The following is a 17,006-nucleotide window of genomic DNA, read 5'->3' on the forward strand; positions in this document are numbered from 1 at the left end:
GAGGTGGAGAGAGGGCTGGAAATGGGGTGCTTAACCTGGGAAGCAGCAGTGCAAGTAAGAGAATCTTAAAACAGGAACAGGACCCAGGACCACCTCTGAGTGCTCTGGCCCAAGTGTTAAACCTGAATCAATGTTCCAGGCAACATCAAGGAGCCCAAACTGAGTGATCGTCCCCAAAGCAACTGACCCGGCGTCCACAAAGATGTCAGCACCGCGCCCGCTAAACACAGCAGGTGACCCTGGACTGGATCCTGGACCAGGGGAAAATTCTTTGCTCATTTACTAAGATGAGATTATTGGGACAAGTGTGAAATCTGAACAAAGTGTGTAGATTAAAGAAAATAGTAATATGTAACTGTTAATTGTCTGATTTGCTATTTGTTCTGTGTCTGTCTAAGAGGCTGGTCCTGGGCTGAGGAAACATATACAAATATTTGGGTAAAGGGACATGGGCTCTGCAACTTGCTCAGAAGAGAAAATACACAGAAAGGAAGGGAGAGAGAACCATCAGGGAGTGTGGGTGAAAGCCTTCTTGTATAATTTCTGTACAAGCTGAAGATCTTTCAAAGTAAAAAGTTACAAAATAGAAAGAAAGAAAAGTCAATATCCTGGGGTGGGAGTGGGGGGGGGGGGGGGGCAAGAGTAGTTCCTGACTCAAGGAGACTAAATAGACTAGGGCAGGAATTGCAATGTGTCCGGACTCAGGGAAAACCAGTGATCAGGGACATTAGTGGGACAACTGGGGAAATGGGAATTTCGTGTTAGTTTCCTGGGTATGATGGTCCCATGGGGGCCTTCAGGAGAATGTCCTTGCTCTTCTGAGGCGCACACTGGGTTTTGGGCTAAGGGTCAGGATGTCTGCAACCCTTTCTCACGTGGTTCAGCAAAAATACATTGATAGGAGAGAGAGAAAGCCCGTGTATTCTAAATCAGGGGTGCACAGGGGTTCGTGCATGTTTTCTCAAGGACACAGACCTCGGCACCCCTGCAGCCCAGGGCGGGTGGGGCTTCCAGGAGGGGCCTCATGTCCCCACCCGCGGCCTCTGCATCCCCTCCCCATCTCTGAGGTTTTCTCTCTCTGGCCACAAGATGTCTCCGTGGGGCCCCACTAGAAGGTGGTTTTCGTTCGTTCAAGTGTCTTAAAGTTCCTAAGATGCGAATGAACCCGCTGAGCTTTCTCTCTGACCCGCTGCTCTTCTCCCACCGTGCGCGAAGGCAGGTTTTTCTCTCCGATGCGCTTCCCCTGGTGTTTTCTGGCAGCTCGCCCAGCCCACTTTGCCGTCCCCCGTGGGATCCCCCATGAGAAGGTCTCTGCTGCCCTCTGGTGACCATTGCCTATAACTCAGACCCACCCTCCTCAAGGGGCAGAAACCTGCAAAGGCCTTGCCCTGGAAGAGTCGGGGTCTCCAGAGAAACAGAATCAATCGCCTACACGAGGAGATTTGGAATTGGCTCCAGTGACTGTGGGGCCTGGCAAGTCCGAAACCCATAGGGCGGCTGGCAACCCAGGCAAGAGCTAACACTGCGCCCTGCAGGCAGAATTTCTCCCTCTCCAGAAACCTCAGTTTCACTCTTAAGGTCGGCCGGTCATGCAGTGGTTGGGCGAGGCCCACCCCCGCTATAGGGTCACCTCCTTTACTTAAAGTCAACCGACTGCAGACGCGACCACGTCTACCAGACACCTTCACAGCGGCCCAGGCTCGTGTGGGATGAGATGAGCGGATCCTACAGCCCAGGCCAGTGGACAAAGCAAACGGACCATCACCGCTGGTTCACTGAAAAGATGACATTTTAAAGTGAAATTCTCTGTCTCCCATTATGCTTTCCTGCTGATTTCCAACTCTTGCTTTTAAAAACAGACCAACCGCCTTTTGCTAAGAAAAGGAGTCTATTGTGGCTTCTGAGTGTGAAGAATGAACTTGAAAACAGCCGCGCGGCTCTGAACGCAACTGTCCCAGGGCTGGCCCCGAAGACGTAGGTTATTATTGTTAATATAATGAGCATTACCTGCTCGAGTGTTAAGTTAGAGAAAGAAAGACAGGGAGGCAAAGGGAAGGAGGGAGGGAGGGAGGAAGGAAGGGGAGGGGAGGGAGAGGTCTCGTGCATTAGGGATAGAATCAAGGCAGGGGCCACATTCGAGCGCTTCTCCAAGTGCCGGCTAAACGGAGCCCAGAGGTTCAGGGCACCTCGAAGATGCCACATTCCGCTTTGAGTTTTCAGGGCACGAGAAGGGTCCTGGTGGGCTGTCTGTCCAGCGGGCAGTGGGCATTTGCAGACGCCTGCGGAGGTGTGACGGGGGGGTGGCCAGTGCCCCCACCCTGGGGGGGGAGAGGGGAAGAGAAGTCTCAAGAAGGTAAGAGTGGCCTGGAGGGGTTGGGGAGCAGGACCGAGCAGGGGCACCGGACTTGGGGACCGGGGATGGCTTGGTGCAGCTGACAAAGAGGCAGTGGCCGGAAATCGCGTGGGAGGGGCGGGAACAGAGCGAGGAAAGGCCGCTGGTGTGCAGAGCTCTCGTGGGAAGGGGTGTGGGCGGAGGGGAGTAAGGAAATCAGCTGGGAGACTTTCTCCATAAGGAGAGGCCGCTTTTGTTGAAGCCGCTGGGAGGAGACCGTGGGGATGAACCGACAGCGAGAGGCTGGCTGGGTCAAGGACCTGGGGAGCTGCCAGGGAGGGGACCTGGAGCCCCCGGCAGGCTTGTGTGTGAGGGAATTAACCGACCAACAGGGTCACGGAAAGTATAAGGTACGGCCCTTTCCCTCTAGGAGCTGGCCTTTCAGGAAGACAAGGGGACACCCAGGGAGTGTTTAGGGTGAGTGGGCACAGGGACAGAAGGGGGTGTGGGGAGCGGTGTCATTGGAGGAGGGACTGCCTCAGAGATGGAGAGAAGAGGGAACAGGTCCCGGAGAGATGTGCCGGCCAGCCTGCCCCTGCGGGAGGGCGTGAGAGGCGGCCAGTGTGGCTCGGCCTGCTCTCTTTGGACCCTGCATGAGAGTCCTGGGGCTGCCATCACAAATTGCCATAAGCTGGGGGCTCACAACCACAGTGACTTCTCCTCTCCCAGTTCTGGAGGCCAGAAGCCCCAAATCGAAGTGTCAGCAGGGCCGTGCTCCCTCTGAGGGCTCTCGGGGAGGGCTTTCCTGCCTCTTGGAAGCAGCTGCCTTAAGCCTATGCATTACTCAGCGCCTACGGGGAGCACCAGGGTCAGAGAAGTGTGGGGAGAGGGCTGGCAACCAGAATAGGACGGTGGGGCACTCAGGACCGGGCCCCGGGGAGCCAACACACCCAGGCCTACTTGTAAGGAGTAGCAGCGCTGTCTGGTCCCTGCCCTGTCCTTTAACCCTCACACAAGGGACTTATTTGTTCTAGCAACGAGACAAGTAGATATTGCCACGATCCCATTTACAGGGCAGAAGACTGCTGCCCAGAGAGGTCAGGTGACTTGCTCAAGGTCACACAGGGCTGGGGGCTGGGATTTGAACCTGTGTTTAGATGACTCTAAAGTTTGCTTTTCTATGTGCCTTTTTTTTTTTTTTTTTAAAGGCTCTTCATTATGAAAACCTCAGACATAGGCAAAGTGAGCAGCATCTATAGCGAGTCTCACAGGGCAACGGTTACCAACATTCTGCTATTCTGGCTTCTCCCGCACCTCCCCCCTCTCCCGTCCAAACTCTTATCGCTGGTGTGGTTATTAGTATCTTATTTCTTTCCTTGAGGTAAAGTGTAGATACACGGAAATGTTCACATCTTACAGTTAGTAAAATGTATTGTACTTAATTAGTACAATTTTATATGTGCCGTTATCTTTTCTTCTTTTGTGTTAGCTCTATTTTCTTACTTTTCTGACAAGGAACAGGTGGTGTTTATTATAAGGGGAGAAAACAATAAAATGGTGTTAAAATTTTTTAAGATGTCCCTTTGAGTGGGTGCCCTGTCCCTGCCATTGAGCTCTGAGGCCTCGGGCCTCCCCGGATTTCCTCTGTGCTTTTCCACACACCCTCCTGAGTAACCAGGTCTCCTAGGACCCTGTCTGCTCTCCCAGACCCCTGGGGAAGGCCTGGTGGCCTCCTCGAAGGAAGAGGGGCCTCAGCACGCAGGACCCACAAACATGGCTGGGCCCAGGGCTGAGTCCCAGGTAAGCTGTCCTAAATCCAATCCCGGCCACCTCCTGGGGACCCTCACCACTGCCCTGTTCCACAAGAACCTCTGCCTTCAAGGGGACAGTGTGGGCCTCTCTGGGGCTCCCTGAGTCAGTGCAAGGCTGGGCAGGCCCTCCTAACCCACTGGGAGAGGCTGGCCTGGGGAGGGGTTGCCAGGCAACCAGCAGAGTCTCCTCCCAGGGCAGCTGTGAGTGGCCACGTTGCTCGGCAACCAGGTGGCCGCGTCCCTTGAGCCAGGACCACGCAGCTGTGCCCAGCCCGCCCTGTTTCTCACGGGCCAGCAGGACCCCTGAGGCCCTGTCCTATTTCCTCAAGACCAAGACGCTGGTGCCTCTGGGCACAATGAACATTGTTTTCTTCGGGTAAGTGGCTGTGCTGGTGCTGGCGCTGGTGCTGTCCCTGGCTGGGAGGTAAGGAGGGGTAGGCTGGGTTTTCAGGGCCCGATGCACCAAGACAGGTGGGGCAGCTGGGATTGCTCGATGGGGATAGAGTTGGGGAGGTGGGGAATGATGAGAGTGAGCTTTCTTCCACACCCGCCCACCTCAAGGTCCAGAGAAGACTTCTAGAATATGGCCTCTGTCAGCTTCTCCAGCATTACTGCCCACAGCTCTGGAGTAGCCAAATTCACAGGGTCCATTCCCAACTTCCCTCGCTCACCTCCACCTGGAAAACCCCTCTTCATGCCTCAAAGCCCCACCAGGCATCACCCCTTCTGTGGAATTGTCCCAACCCCACTCTCTCTGGCCTGATTCTATCACTGCTCTCTCACAACTCGCCAGCCCTTTACCCTGTTGTTTCCCTGCCTGGTTCCTCTGATGGTCTCAAGCTTGAGGGTGTCTCTGAATCACTTATGTACTTTTTAAAAAATGCAGCCCCTGGGCCTCCCTCGCAAGGATTCTGGTTCATAAATCTGGGCTGGGGGCCTGGGGAACTGCATACTTAACTTGTGATTAAGTTAACTTGTGATTCTGAGGGGGGGTAGGTCCAAGGACTCCACCTGCAGAAGCTAATACTGCAGGCAGCTGTGTGACCTTGAGCAACACACTTCACCTCTCTGAGCCTCAGTTTACTCTTTTTTAAAAAAATGGTGACAGTAATAGTGTCTTGCATATGGGTAACGCACACAGAGTGTTTTGCAAACTGTGAAGTGGTGCACGACTTAGGATTTGTTAGAAGGAGGCCAAGGACTCTCCTCCCAGTTTCCAGCTTTAGGGATGTGATTGGAGGGTTGCACAGGGAACTTTGGTCAACTGGAGAGAGGCAGCAAAGCCTGGGGACAGGGGCTCAGAGCTGGGGTAGAGGCCCAGGAGGGAGGTGAGTGCCAAGGATGTTTAGGGGAGGCTGAATTCGGCGGGTCCTTCCTTCATTCCCCACCCTCACTGACACCTGCTGGGAACAGGCACCAGGCCAGCAGCGTGAAGACTGGAGGGCGAGAGAAACCAAGCAGGGCAGAAGTGATCGGTGACATGCCAGGCGGGCAAACTAAAGCTCCAGGGCTGGGGGAGGGAGGGGGGAGTGGATGGCGCCGGGAGACTGCTCCCGATGACCCCGTGACGGTGGATACAGGCAGCGTGCATTTGTCAAAACGCACAGAATGGACAACGCCATGTAAACACGAACCCTAATGTAAACTATGGCTTGTAGTTAATAATGCATCACTGTTGGCTCATCTTTTGTAACCAATGTCCCCCAGTAACAAGATGTTACTAACAACGAGTGTGTGAGCTCAGGGGGAGCGAACTCGCTGTACTTTGCACTCAGTTTTTCTGTAAACCTAAAACCGGTCTCCCAGGAAGCTCATGAATTAAGGAACAAAAATAAAGCTTCAGGGTTCAGGGAAGGAGGAGAATTTCAACGGCTTGGGGAGAAGATAGGAAAGAGGGAACTTCAGAAGGAGGAGACCGGGGCAGCCAGGAAATAAAGCATAACTGCCAGGGAGACCAAAAAATAAAGGGTTGCATTCCCGCCTGGCCACCAGCCAGCTCTGCGACCCAGCCGGTCTCCCGCATCTGTCTCATGGGCTGACACCCGACCTTGAGCGTTGTCCCAGGGACCAGACGCCTGCCCCGGCGCTTGCCACCTAGAAGGAAGGTGATGGGTGGGTGAGCCTGTGTCGCTGCCCAGATGCCCCCTCAGGCCCCGCCTCCCCAGGGACAGCCAGGTGAGGGTGATGGAGGACACGGTGACCACCGCCGAGAAGTACTTCGGCCAGCTCTGCTCTCTGCTGGCGGCCTACACCCGCAAGACGGCCCGGCTGCGGGACAAGGCCGACCAGCTGGTCAAGCAGCTCATCGACTTCGCCAACACCGAGACCCCCGAGATGCGGGCCACCGTGAGGAACTTTGCCGAGGACCTGGCCAAAGTGCAGGATTACCGGCAGGCCCAGGTGAGCCCGGCTGCAGAGGACGCGGGCCCATTGCCAGGGCGGGGTCAGAGGGTCGGGCAGCCCTTCAGGGGCCACGGCCAATGGACATCCCCTCCCTGGGCGTGTGTGGGGTCACACCTCCGTTTATAGGACTGGGGGCAGGAGGCTTTTTGGAGTTGGATGAGCCGTGGACAAGGCAAGAAGCCCCAGGAAGGCATCCTGGGCACTGCCTCTGTGGGCTCCCTGCGTCCCAGGCAGGAGGCACATTCCCAGGGCCCAGAGGGCCTGGAGAAGGGACAGACCTCCTGGGGGCTGAGGCCAAGGAGACTGCAGCGTATTAAGAAAACAATGAAAAATAAAAATCTCCTGCCTGCTCAGAAAACTCCTCTCCGTGATTACAGAAAAGAAAAAACAGCTTTTCTACTAAATGAGCATTAAACCAGACTCGTGCGCATCGCAGGAGATCCAATTAGTGATGCCAAAGACAGACAGAGACCTCAGCCCCTGTGCAGCCAGGCAGCCAGCCAGGCAGCAAGAACCCCCACAGGCACGTCCCTGGGTTCTCCAGGCAGGGATACCTTGTCCTCAGGTAAGGGGACTCAGCACCTTTGTCACACAGGATTTTCTAAGTCCATCTGGTGACTGGGTGACCACCTGCGCTAGCTAATGGTTTTCATCCAATGGAGAAGTGAAACTTCTCATGTTTCTGTGACAAGCAGGTGGTTACAGCTTGGAGCCGGGTCACCAGGGGGAAACTCCTGAGACACTGTCTTCCTGGATGTTGACATTTCAAAGACATGTCTGCCGGTCCTGGGTTGTAAAACCCGCAAGAGGCTTCTTTAGCTTTGAAAAAGGTTTAGATACGTCTCAAAGGGATAGAGAATGGATTCCCAGTGGCAAGTTTTCTAAAAGAAATGCTTTAAGGAACAGGAAGGAACAGTCCCTTTCCCTTTGGCACTGGGGAAAGTTTTTTTTAGATTAGTGTTTATTCTTACAAGGGCTCGGTGGGATGTGCAGCTCCCCTGGCCCATCTGGTGAGCCAGGTTTGCAGGGAGCCCATCCTCAAGGCATCGGCCTCCCCTAGGAGCTTGTTAGAAATGCAGATTCTCAGGCTGGGCACTGGACCTGCTGTCAGAATCTCTGGGGTGGTGGCCGGCATTCTGGGTTCTCAGGAACCCTTGAGGGGCGCCCCAGGCCTGCTTTAGGGTGACACTTCTTGATTCTGAATGATGCTGGGCACAGAGTAAGCACTTGACATTAGTTTTACTCGTGATTGTTATTATGAGTACCGATATTGTTTATTAAAGTGTCTAGTATTAGGGGTGGCACATAGGCACTGGCTCAGGGGTGTGAGGCATCCCCCTTGCCGCCCCTGCTGTGTTCTTGGGGGCTACACGCACGGTCAGCTCTGAATCCCAGGCTATTCCGTGTTCCAGGCAGGTTTATGTAGTCTCCCAGGTGAGATCCTCAGGCAGTTTGGAGAACCAAAATAGTGACAGGTCCTATGCCTGTACCCATTCCTGGGTGGATACATCATTGTACCCATTTTACAGGCAAGGAGACGAGGCTCAGCAAGATGAAATGTATTGCCCAAGCCCTTGGGAGGCAGAGCCCTGAGCCCAGGCTGGTGCTCCCAACCCCAGGGTGAGGGAGGGCATCCGGTGCTCCCCTGCCCCCCACAGGCCCCGCCTTGCAGCTCTGTGTGCTGACGGTGCTATAAATGCCGGCATCTCCCTGGCGCCGTCCACTCTGATCCTCTGCATGTCTGTGCTCCCCCAGGTCGAGAGGCTGGAGGTCAAGGTGGTTAACCCCCTGAAGCTCTATGGGTCTCAGATAAAGCAGACGCGGGTGAGTGAAGGCTCCGCACTGCGAGGTGGGCCGTGTCTGGGGCTGGGCCTGCTAGAGCCCCAGGAAACAGCTCTCCGTCTTTAGGCCGAGATCAAGAAATGCAAACACGTCCGGGATAATGAGATCAAACAACTGGAAAGGCTGGAGAAACTGAGGCAGAAGTCGCCTTGGGATAGGCAGATGATCGTATCCTTCCCGGGAGTGGGCCTGGCCGCGGGGCCAGGGTGACTGTTGTCACGGGCGCCCTCTGGCGGGGGCTCCTGGTTACCCTGGCTCCTTAACAACACCTCTCAGTCCCAGGTGAGGGTCACAGTGTCTGTCTGGGGAAGGTAGAATCGCACGCAGGTAATGAAAGACCTCGCAAAACAGTGAGGTGAGCTTTTACCTGGGCGGGTGTGTGCGGGGCTCAGGAGAGGAAAGTCAGGGGGGAGGGGGAGCTGGGGGCCAGGAGCCCCGGGTTCTGTCCCATCATTGACACTATCAGGAGGTCAGCAATCACTCCCCTTCTCAGGTTACCTATTTAACAGTCACTCCGGGCAGGCACTTCTAGATGCGAAACCCAGGCTAAGACAGGTGACTTGCCCAAGGTCATAAGGGAGCTAACGGGGCAAACCCAAAACTCAGCTAGGGACGCCTCACCCTAAAATCCAGGTTCTTTGTGTGCCTGGGTAAAGTCGGGGCATACAGATGCCAATCAAAGGAACCAGGGAATTAGTTAATTAACTTAAGAATGTTCCACACGCAGGAATTAATTATTGCCTGATGTGGAGCACCTGTTAAAATAACAGCTCAGCAGGTGCCCACTGTTTAATTCTTACAACAACCCTACCAAGTAGGTCTTATCACTGTCTCCTGTTTACAGGCACGGAATTGAGGCTCAGAGAGGTTAAGTGACTTGCATGAGATCACACAGGTAGCAAGCAAATCTGTCTAAGCAGCACCTGCCCCTTTAGCTATGGTCCTACTCGGCCATTTCTTCGAGGGTCAAATGGGCAAGAGACCCCATGAGGCAGAAGAGCTGGCCCAGAGCAGGGCAAGGAGATGGCGAAAGATGCAGAATGGAACCACCCTGAAACTGTCTACCTCTGCGGCAGGCAGAGACCAGCGTGCAGAAGGCCTCGGTGGCCACCAGCCGCACCACCCACCAGCTGGAGGAGACAGTTGACGCCTTCCAGAAGCAGAAGCTGAAGGACCTGCAGGTAGGGGTGGTCTGCCCATGTTGGGAGTTCTGCTGTGCATGTGTGCATTTGTGTGTGCGCGCGCCCGTGTGAGAGTGAGAGAGACAGAGAGAGAGAGAGAGAGAGTGTGTGTGTGTGTGTGTGTGTGAGAGAGAGAGAGCTTGTGCCCACTCAGCTCCGGGCACAGTTAATCCCGGCCTAATCCTTGCTTGGGGGTAGGAGACGGCTGCTCAGGGCAGCTGTCGTTCACAGCTGGCCTGCCCTGAAGCCAACATTCAGCAGCCCTGCCCCTCAACACCGGGGCCCAGCTCCCCACCAGGAGAGCTTGGCAGAGTGTGTCCCCCCAGGCCCCTTCTTTCCTCACAAAGGCCCTCAGGACTTGCCCTACTTCATCTTTCTCTCTGTGAAGCTCTAAATGTGCAGGTGAGCCTTCCTGCCGCCTGGATGCCACCCCAGTGCAACCCAGAACCCTGGACCCAGAGCCCAGCTCCTGTAAGACAGCCTCAGGGCATTGGGGTCTTGAAGGACAAGCTGATCACACAGGCCCCTGCACCCACATGGCCCCCTCTCGTCCATTTTCCAAACTGCAGCTTCAAGGATTTCATTAAAGGCAGCTCCAATCTGTCACTCCTGGGTTTAACACACTCCTGTGACTCCCCTTGTTCCAAGGATAAAGGCCTAAACCCTCCCCAAGGCTCCAGAAGCCCCAGTCCAGCCCCCAAGCCTCATCATAGACAGTCCACTCCAAGCCCAAGTGCACAAAGCCCGTTGGTACCACAGGACCTTTGCACAGGCTGTACCCTCTACCAGGAAGGCTCTCATCTCTCAGGGAAAGTCACCTGGACCCCCAGACCACTCCAGCCCCATTCTTAATACACTCTGCTCTGTCCCCTCTGGGGGCAGTTAGTTATACCTTTAATTTACTCATTAATCTAACAAATATTCAATGCACACCTACTACGTGCCAGGTGCTTTGCCTGAGGCTGGGAACACCATAGCCAGCAAAGCAAGGCCCCTGTCCTCAAGGAGTTGACATCCTGCCCCGCCACAGGCCCCCACCATGCCGCTTGCTATTCATCAGGGAGTGGAGAGGGTTGTGGAGAACTCGCTGTCCCATGCCTGCCTCCCACACCGCAAGTCCACAGGGCAGACCCCTACTTGTCTTGTCACCTGCTGGGTCCTGGGCACCAGGTCCAGGGCCTGGCACTTAGCAGTACTCAGTGAGTATTTGGGAAATAAATAAATGAACAAATGCACAAGTGAGTAAACAGTGGTAATTAGTGCTGGAGCATCTAAGTTGCAGGCAGGACTGAAGACCACCAGCTGGCCATTATTAAGCACATGCTGTTTGAGACCTGAAAGCAGGGCTCCGTGGAGCGCCAGCAAGAGCACAAGATTCTCAGTCTCCAGGTCAGGGGCCAGCGGGAGCTGCAGTTTAAACTGGGCAGCCTTTAAACTTCCAGGGTCAAGTTGATAAGAGACACTTTAACCAAGCCATCCCCACAAAAGCCCTCCACATTGTAAGAGATAAAAACCCAGAACTTGAAATAATGATGACCACCATATTGATTTTCGGTCACACTTCTAATAAAATGATCATGTTTCCAAAAGAGCCCTCCAGCCCCTCTAAAAAAACGTAAGTAACGCTTTCCCACAGCGGTTCACATATCTGAGCGTGCGTTAGAAGTCACCCAGAAGGCTCCCGAAGCTGCAGAACCGCAGGCTGTCCTGGATCCCCACCCGTGGGGCTGGGTGGGCTGGGGAATTGGCATTTCTCACAAGCTCCTGGGCGGGACTGGTGCTGATGCGGGAAGCACAGGCTGAGAGCTAACTGAATTCTCACAGGGCTCTGTGAACGGGACCGCCCTGTCCCTATAGTGCAGATGAATAAACTGAGGCTGGAGAGGACGTCATTTCCCAGGGCCCATGCCAGGGCCCAGCAGGATGAGGCTTGACCCCGCCTCTTGATTGGCAGCTGCTGTTGCCAGCATGCTGGCCGGGGACAGGAGGGGAGGAGGCGGGTACTTCCATCAGGCTTGGGACCCTGTCCTCTGTCTTCTCCCAGGCTGCCTTGCGGGCTTCCTCTGGCCCACCTCCCCCAGGTGCTTCCCGTTACCTGAAGTGGTCTGTGTCCAAACTGCAGGCTCCTCCCCTGGACCAAGCCCGTGCCCTGCTAGGGCCCAAACACAAAGGAGCCCCTGCTGGGGCCTGACATACCGTAGGAGTCTCCTCTCAGGCTTGTCGTACAGTAGGAGTGTGTGCTAGGCCCTGCACACAGTAGGAGCTTGTGCTAGGGCCCAAACACAAAGGAGCCCCTACTGGGACCTGATAAAAAATAGGGGCCTGTGCTGAGCCTGACACACAGTAGAAGTCTCCTCTCAGGCCTGGCGCACAGTAAGAGCTTATGCTAAGCCCTGCACATAGTAGGAGCCCCCATTGGGGCCTGACACACAGTAAGAGTTTCCTCTCAGGCCTGGCACACAGTAGGAGCTTGTGATAAGCCTGCACACAGTAGGAGCACCCACCGGGACCGAACAGGCAGTAGGAACCCTATAAGAGCTTTCTGAGCCGAGCTGAACCATCTGATCAAAAGAAACCAACATCTAATTACATTTTAACGTGCTAACTAGTCAGGTTGTGGGGCCTCTCAGCGGAGCAGTGTCTACCAACAGCACCCTTCCCTCTCCCGGAAGACCCACTCACAGCCCATGGGTAGCAGAGGCTGAAGGTTTGTAGCCATCAACCTGCAAACACCTGTCCTCCAAGTGAGAGAAGCAAAGACAGAGTGGATGAGCCCAGGGGACAGAGCTGAGGAAAGGACTCCCCTCAGGAAGTCCTCACTGAGAATAATCCCTGTGCGAGGCAGCTTTGGAATGGGATGCATTATCTGTTCAAACAAATGAAAAATAACATTGACCTGGGACCTGTTCCCATAAGGATGACTAATCCCCCCTCACCCCCCAGTTTGTCCACATGTGAAGTGGCCCCAGGACCCTCCTGACAGTGTTGCTTATGTGATCCGCACTTCCCTCCCCGTAGAAGATCTTCTCGGACTTTGTGACCATTGAGATGGTCTTCCACGCCAAAGCGGTGGAGGTGTACTCCAGCGCCCTCCAGACCCTGGAGAACTATGACCTGGAGGGGGACCTGGAGGTAGGTCACAGATGCCCCGGGTTCTGGCTGGTGGCGTGGGGCTGAATTCAATTTCGGTTCTGTCTTGATAGAAGCATATTTTGTTGGCAACATTTTGTAGTTTTTATAATTTTAGACTCGCTCTGATGAACTGTTGTGAACATCCGCCCCTGGGTGCCAACCCTAGAGGTGGCGAATTTCCAAACACTATCTGGAATATCGACATGTCCATCATCGCTTGGGTGTTTCAAAACAAGCAAATGAATCAGCAATGACAAAAAGTCTCTCCAGTGATGCTTGCTGTTGTTCAGATGTTCATGGGGTGCTTGTTACCCCATTTGAGCTGATGAAAATCTCTGTCTGAGTGACCTATGCCACACGGTGCCACACCCAGGGGTGTGAACAGCAGTCACTTATCGCAATTACCTTCTGTGGTTCTGGGGTTGGTGAGCTCAGCTGGGTGGTCCTCACTTGGGTCTGTCATCAGTTTGCGATCAGTCAGTAGCTGGGGCTGGATCCTTTTCAAAGGCTTCCTCACTCACGTCTGGTAGTTGATGGCTGTCATCTGGGTACAGGACGGGCCACGTGATTTGTGGGACTCAGGGCAAAATGAAGACATAGACCTTCTGTTCAACAATTACTATGAATTTCAAGACAGTGACAGCGGCTCCTTCCGAGCTCAGGGCCCTGGACAAGTGCAGGAGCCGCACACACACAAGGCCCACCCCGTCTGGGTCCTGGGGCCCTAGTACCTGCCCGTGGCCTCTCCGTGTGGCGTGGCCTCCTCACAGCATGGCAGCTGGCCCCGGAGTGAGTGTCCATCCGAGACAGAGCCAGGAAGAAACTACTGCCTTTGGTGACCCAACCTTAGAAGTAACTTAGTGTCACTTCTCCTGCATTCTGTTCTCAGAAGTGAGTCTCTAAGGCCACACTCAAGGGGCGGAGAATTATATCCCGGCTCCTAGTGGGAGCGTGTCGGAGAATCGGTAGGTGAGCTTTAAAACCACCGTGTGAGGTTAAAGGCAGATCCGATGGGCTCTCTGCACCCACCATCTCTGTGATATTCCTTTAGGGGTGAGAGTGAGCTCTAATTTTCCTGTGTGACTCTAGACGGGTTACCTAGCCTCTATGGGCCTCAGTTTCCCCATCTGTAAAACAGGATGGTAATGCCCACTTAGGGGGCTGGTGTAGATCACATGGAATAATGAACAGGGGCTTCCAGGATAGGCCGGTGCAAGTGGGGGCGCCGGCAGCGTTAGCTGTGTCCCACCACCTTCCCACTCCCACCCCATCTGTTTCCCGACTGGATCTAACCCACCCGAGTCTCTCCGTGGCAGGATTTTAGAGCCAAGATGCACAGGCTTTATGGGCATTACGACGCTCGGCCGCTCAGGGATACCACTCGCTCCGCAGCTGTCCCTTCGTCTCTCCCCTGCCAGGTGAGCACTGGGGATGGGGCTATTAAACTGTGACAAAGGAAAGTGACGGGGGGAGAGGCCACGGGAGAGCATGGGTTTGAAAGGAGGCACCGAGAAGGAGGAGCTGCGGGCCAGTCAGCCTGGGCTTGCTGGCGGGGGAATCAATAAGCCAAGGAACTCAGCGGTGCGGCCACCGCGTGTCCCGAGCGCCGCCTAGAGGCGTCCTGCCGTCACGTGCACTTGCAGGGCTCTGGATGGTCCTCTCCCGTCCCCCCTCCCTCCAGGGGTTTTCTCCGTGGCTTTCAGAAGTCAGCCTTTGGAAAAGTCACATGGCACATATACTTCAAGTGATCCCGAGCCCAGCGAGGCCTGTGATCACACACATTTATATTTATGCAGGGAAATCTCTGAGTATTTAACCGAGCAGCATAAGTAAAGACTCGAAGTCGCCTCATGCCAATAGGGTAGGGTGAGTCACCCAATGGCGGGATCTCACCCCACAGTGTGTGGACGGGGCAGGGGGTGTCTCTTGGCTTTCTGAATAATTCTCTTCAAAGGCAGTGTAGGAGGTGTGGCCTCAGCCAGGCTCACTGGATCCAAACCCACTGCTCCCAAGCTGAGTGACCTTGGGAAAGTGTCTCAACCTCTCTGTGCTTTAGATGCCTCACCTGCAAAATGAAGCTAAAAGAGTACCCCCTTCGTAGGGTTGTGGTATTAGGTGAACAAATCTACAAAAAATGTTTAGAAAATGCTCAATGCTTGCCACCATCATTATTTTCGTTGATGCTATTGCTGTGATGATGATGATTATTACTATTATTATATTATTTAGAGTGCTCAGAGCACCATACAGAGCCAGAGGGAGGAAGAGAAGGCAGGTGAGGACGACTCTGCTGAGGAGGACCTGAAGGAGGACCTCAGGGGATGGGGTGGGGACTCCATCAACAGGACAAGAACTCCACAGTCAGAAAACTAAAGGCCAACCCTGGATGGTCAGGGGGACTCTGCTGTGTATACTTGGCAAGTCATGTGTCCTCTGAGCTTCAGTTTCCTCATCTGTACAACAGGGACAATATCACTCCCCTCCCAGGTCGCTCTGGGGATCAATGTGCCTAGCATGGTGCCTGGTGCATAATAGGTGTTCAATAAACATGGAGTGCATCCCAGCCTGACTCGTCCTCTCATTTCCCACTTGTGACCTGGGGACTCGAGTGTCTAAACTCTGTGTGTGTTGGTGTCCAAATTCTCTCTTTTTATAAGGACACCAGCCCCACTGGAGCAGGGAGCTGCCCTATCCAGTATGACCTCATCTCAACTAATTACAAATAAGAATCTACTTCCAATTAAGGCCACATTCTGAGGCTCTGGGAGTTCGGACTTCTACATGTAAGTTGACTCATCCCATAACGCGAACATGGTGTGCAGGGATGACCTTGGGCCTGGGGACACATCACAGAAGTCCAGGGGAGTGGAGGGGTGATGTGGGTAAAGGAAGGGGTTTACATGATTTTCTCATCAGCAAAGAGGGGGACACAAAACTTTCTTCATGGGATCACTGCAGGATTAACATCCTTACCATAGTGATTTTTTAAAAACATTTTTAAAAATTGACTTTTAGAAAGAGAAACATTGATGAGAGCGAAACATGGATCATCTGCCCCTGCACGCCCCCTACTGGGGAATCGAGCCCCAAGCTGGGCATGTACCCTGACTGGGAATCAAACCAGCAAACTTTTGGTGCAGAGGATGATACCCAACTAACTGAGCCACACCGGCCAGGGCCACAGTGATTTTTATTACCTGAAATCCAGCTCTGTGGCACCTCCCCAGGGAAGCCCACCCTGATTCCACCCACAAGGATATTCCAAAAATAACTAAAGCATTTTATATTTTCTATATAATTTATAAAATTACGTATTCATAGATTGTATTATATATTACACAGTCACATTTTGACTATTTTATCTCATACTTCATACTATAAGCATATATATGTGTGCGCGTGCGCAAACACACACACACACACACACACACACACACACACACACACTTTTTTAAAACTTCAGCTGTGCCCCAACCCCCCTGATAGTTTCTGAAGGAAAATGGCCTCGTTTATTCATCTGGTGGTCCCGCAGCCTGATGGAACCTGGCACATAGTAGGTGCTCATGAAACGTAAGTTGACTGCGAGAGGGGCCTCTCCCCTTCCCCTCTGGCCCCAACATGCCCGAGACCAACTGTTCCTAAGTATGGGGGCCACTTGGGAAGTGACAATAAAACTTCTGACTTCTTTCTTTTGGGGGTAGGAGGTGGGGTGGGCAGGGCCGGAAGCAGCATGACTTTCGGGGTGTCTCTGAGCTGCTGGATTGGATGGTCTTCCTCCCTGTGCATCCCTTGCTTTTCCCTCCTCCTCACTGAGCAAACTCACCCCATTGCTCCCCAAGCAACCTGCAGAGATGTCTGAATATGGGAGGAAAGAGAGCACCACAGTCACTTCTCATGATATTAAAAAATGGCTTCATGAGTAAGAGACCCTTGTCCCAAGTACGGGAAGAGGTGAGAGGCTTCTTTAGAGGAGCCGAGCACTTCTGGGGCTGGGGCAGGAGAGAGCCGGTGGCCGCAGCAGGCAGGGCGAACGCGAGGAGAAAGCCTCCCTGGGGGTGTTCCAGGAGTTAGTGCGGTTTTAAGCTGTGGCAAGGTCAGCAGTGAAAGGCTGCGACTTGCAAAGAAACACCATTGGAAAGCTTAATTGCTTACATTTCTATTTCGTTTGTGAATTTTGAATAATACATTTCAAATTTGTCCCTATAAAATTTAAACTGAAAACTTTGGTTTTCTTTCTTTCCTCCTTAATGGGTGGGACCCTTCCTATGGGTACGCCTCCCTGGGTTTACCCCTCCGGGGGAAGGC

The 17,006-nt window shown here is 53.8% G+C and overlaps 1 protein-coding gene across 1 annotated transcript; it reads left to right on the forward strand.

The window, feature by feature from the left end:
* Positions 1 to 4,499: 4,499 nt before the first annotated feature.
* CIBAR2 (CBY1 interacting BAR domain containing 2) lies at positions 4,500 to 15,074 on the forward strand. The gene is made up of 9 exons (XM_016197576.2): positions 4,500 to 4,519; positions 6,309 to 6,543; positions 8,302 to 8,370; positions 8,455 to 8,556; positions 8,665 to 8,670; positions 9,465 to 9,569; positions 12,588 to 12,701; positions 14,018 to 14,119; positions 14,931 to 15,074. The coding sequence occupies exons 1-9, from the start codon at positions 4,500 to 4,502 to the stop codon at positions 15,072 to 15,074; spliced, it is 897 nt and encodes a 298-aa protein (XP_016053062.2).
* The last annotated feature ends 1,932 nt before the right edge of the window (positions 15,075 to 17,006 follow it).

The sequence above is a fragment of the Miniopterus natalensis genome, chromosome 18 (assembly GCF_054644295.1).
Source record: "Miniopterus natalensis isolate mMinNat1 chromosome 18, mMinNat1.hap1, whole genome shotgun sequence".
NCBI lineage: Eukaryota > Metazoa > Chordata > Mammalia > Chiroptera > Miniopteridae > Miniopterus > Miniopterus natalensis.